General features: G+C 36.1%; 1 protein-coding gene across 1 annotated transcript; it reads right to left on the bottom strand.

Moving 5' to 3' along the window:
• Positions 1-622: 622 nt before the first annotated feature.
• On the bottom strand, positions 623-1,108 carry LOC106678531 (general transcription factor II-I repeat domain-containing protein 2-like). The gene has a single exon (XM_014417085.1). The coding sequence runs from the start codon at positions 1,106-1,108 to the stop codon at positions 623-625; it is 486 nt and encodes a 161-aa protein (XP_014272571.1).
• Between the last annotated feature and the right edge of the window lie 289 nt (positions 1,109-1,397).

Below are 1,397 nucleotides of genomic sequence, written 5' to 3' on the forward strand. Positions count from 1 at the left end.
CATTTGAACGAGCCTCCGATCCGTGGCGAGCGGCCAACATGTGGATCCACCTTAAGCTGCGGAAAATGGTCTTCTTTGAAGAAATCGCACAACTCCACGTCTTCAAATTCACATTTTAGGAGTGATTTTCTTGAATCTCGATCAACTCCATTTGCAAGTGTATTGCAGGATTTTGTACATTACTTTTTGTTGGAGTAGCAAATAAATTGAAACAGACTTCCATGTTTTTGAAAGTAACTTGAGTTCTTCAGCATAATGAGCATAAGCAATAGTTTGATACGCAGAGGGCGTGGTGAAATGGTAACTGCTTCCAGACAGCATCTGTGCCTCCCACGAGCGAATTTTGTTCAGAAGCGCTATCAAATGGCTGTACAAATCATTTACTAACTGTCCTTGTTATTGAAGTTTCAAATTTAAATCATTCAAATAGCCTATAAGGTAGATCAGAAATGATAAATTACATATCCGTTTTGGGTCACTCAATTGTGATAGTTGTTTATCTTTTATTTGCATAAAATCTGATATCTCATTTCTAAGCTCGTAAAACCGTTTCAGCATTTTTCCTTTGTTTTGCTATTTAACTTCACAATAATATGTTACGTCATCATATTCGGCCGATATTTCATCCAAAAACGCCCACATAAAGCCCACGGGATCGAATAAAATTGATGGTTTCTACTACCACATTCATAACATTCTGGAGTCGAATAGACTTAGAACACAAGTTCTGTTGGTGGATAATGCCATGAAGGACTATCAAATTGTCTTTTTGCACATTTAATTCAGTTGCTTTTTCATTCAAAATTCCGATGAAACATTTACGTAAGCCGACCGTAGAAACTGCATCATCCGTGCATACACTAACTAATTTTGACCATGGCAAGCCAAAACTTGTGAATACCTTTTGAACTTCATTAAAAATGCCCTCTCCTGTAGTGCTTCCTTTTAGCGGCTGTAAAGCAAGCAATTCCTCAGTAACAGTGAACTCTTTATCAACACTTCGAATAAATATAGCCAGTTGAGCTGTTTTGCTCTCGACCAATTCTATGAAAAATGATTCAAAAGGATCCATACGGTAAGTCAACGTTTTTATATCATTAGCCATCATTTCTATACGTCGGACAACAGTTGGTCTTGACAAACTAATTCTTCCAAATTCATTTTTATTTTCAGGAAACAAAACACTGCAAACTTTTAACATACACTCCTTGATAAATTCTCCTTCGGCAAATGGTTTTAATGACTTTGCCAATTTTAAACTAACTATAAAACTAGCTTTCACGACATTATCATATTGTTTTCTTTATTTATAAAACATTTTCTGCTGTTTTCCAAATTTGCGGTAAGCTTCTCGATTTTGCCTTATCTTATTTGTCATGTCAGTGAGTGCAGCATAG

This window comes from Halyomorpha halys, unplaced genomic scaffold (assembly GCF_000696795.3).
Source record: "Halyomorpha halys isolate HHAL.00 unplaced genomic scaffold, Hhal_1.1 Scaffold146.1, whole genome shotgun sequence".
Lineage (NCBI taxonomy): Eukaryota > Metazoa > Arthropoda > Insecta > Hemiptera > Pentatomidae > Halyomorpha > Halyomorpha halys.

What these genes read in the sequence shown, in the direction of transcription:
- LOC106678531 (XM_014417085.1), bottom strand. Translation starts at nt 1,108, where the DNA reads ATGATGGCTAATGATATAAAAACGTTGACTTACCGTATGGATCCTTTT.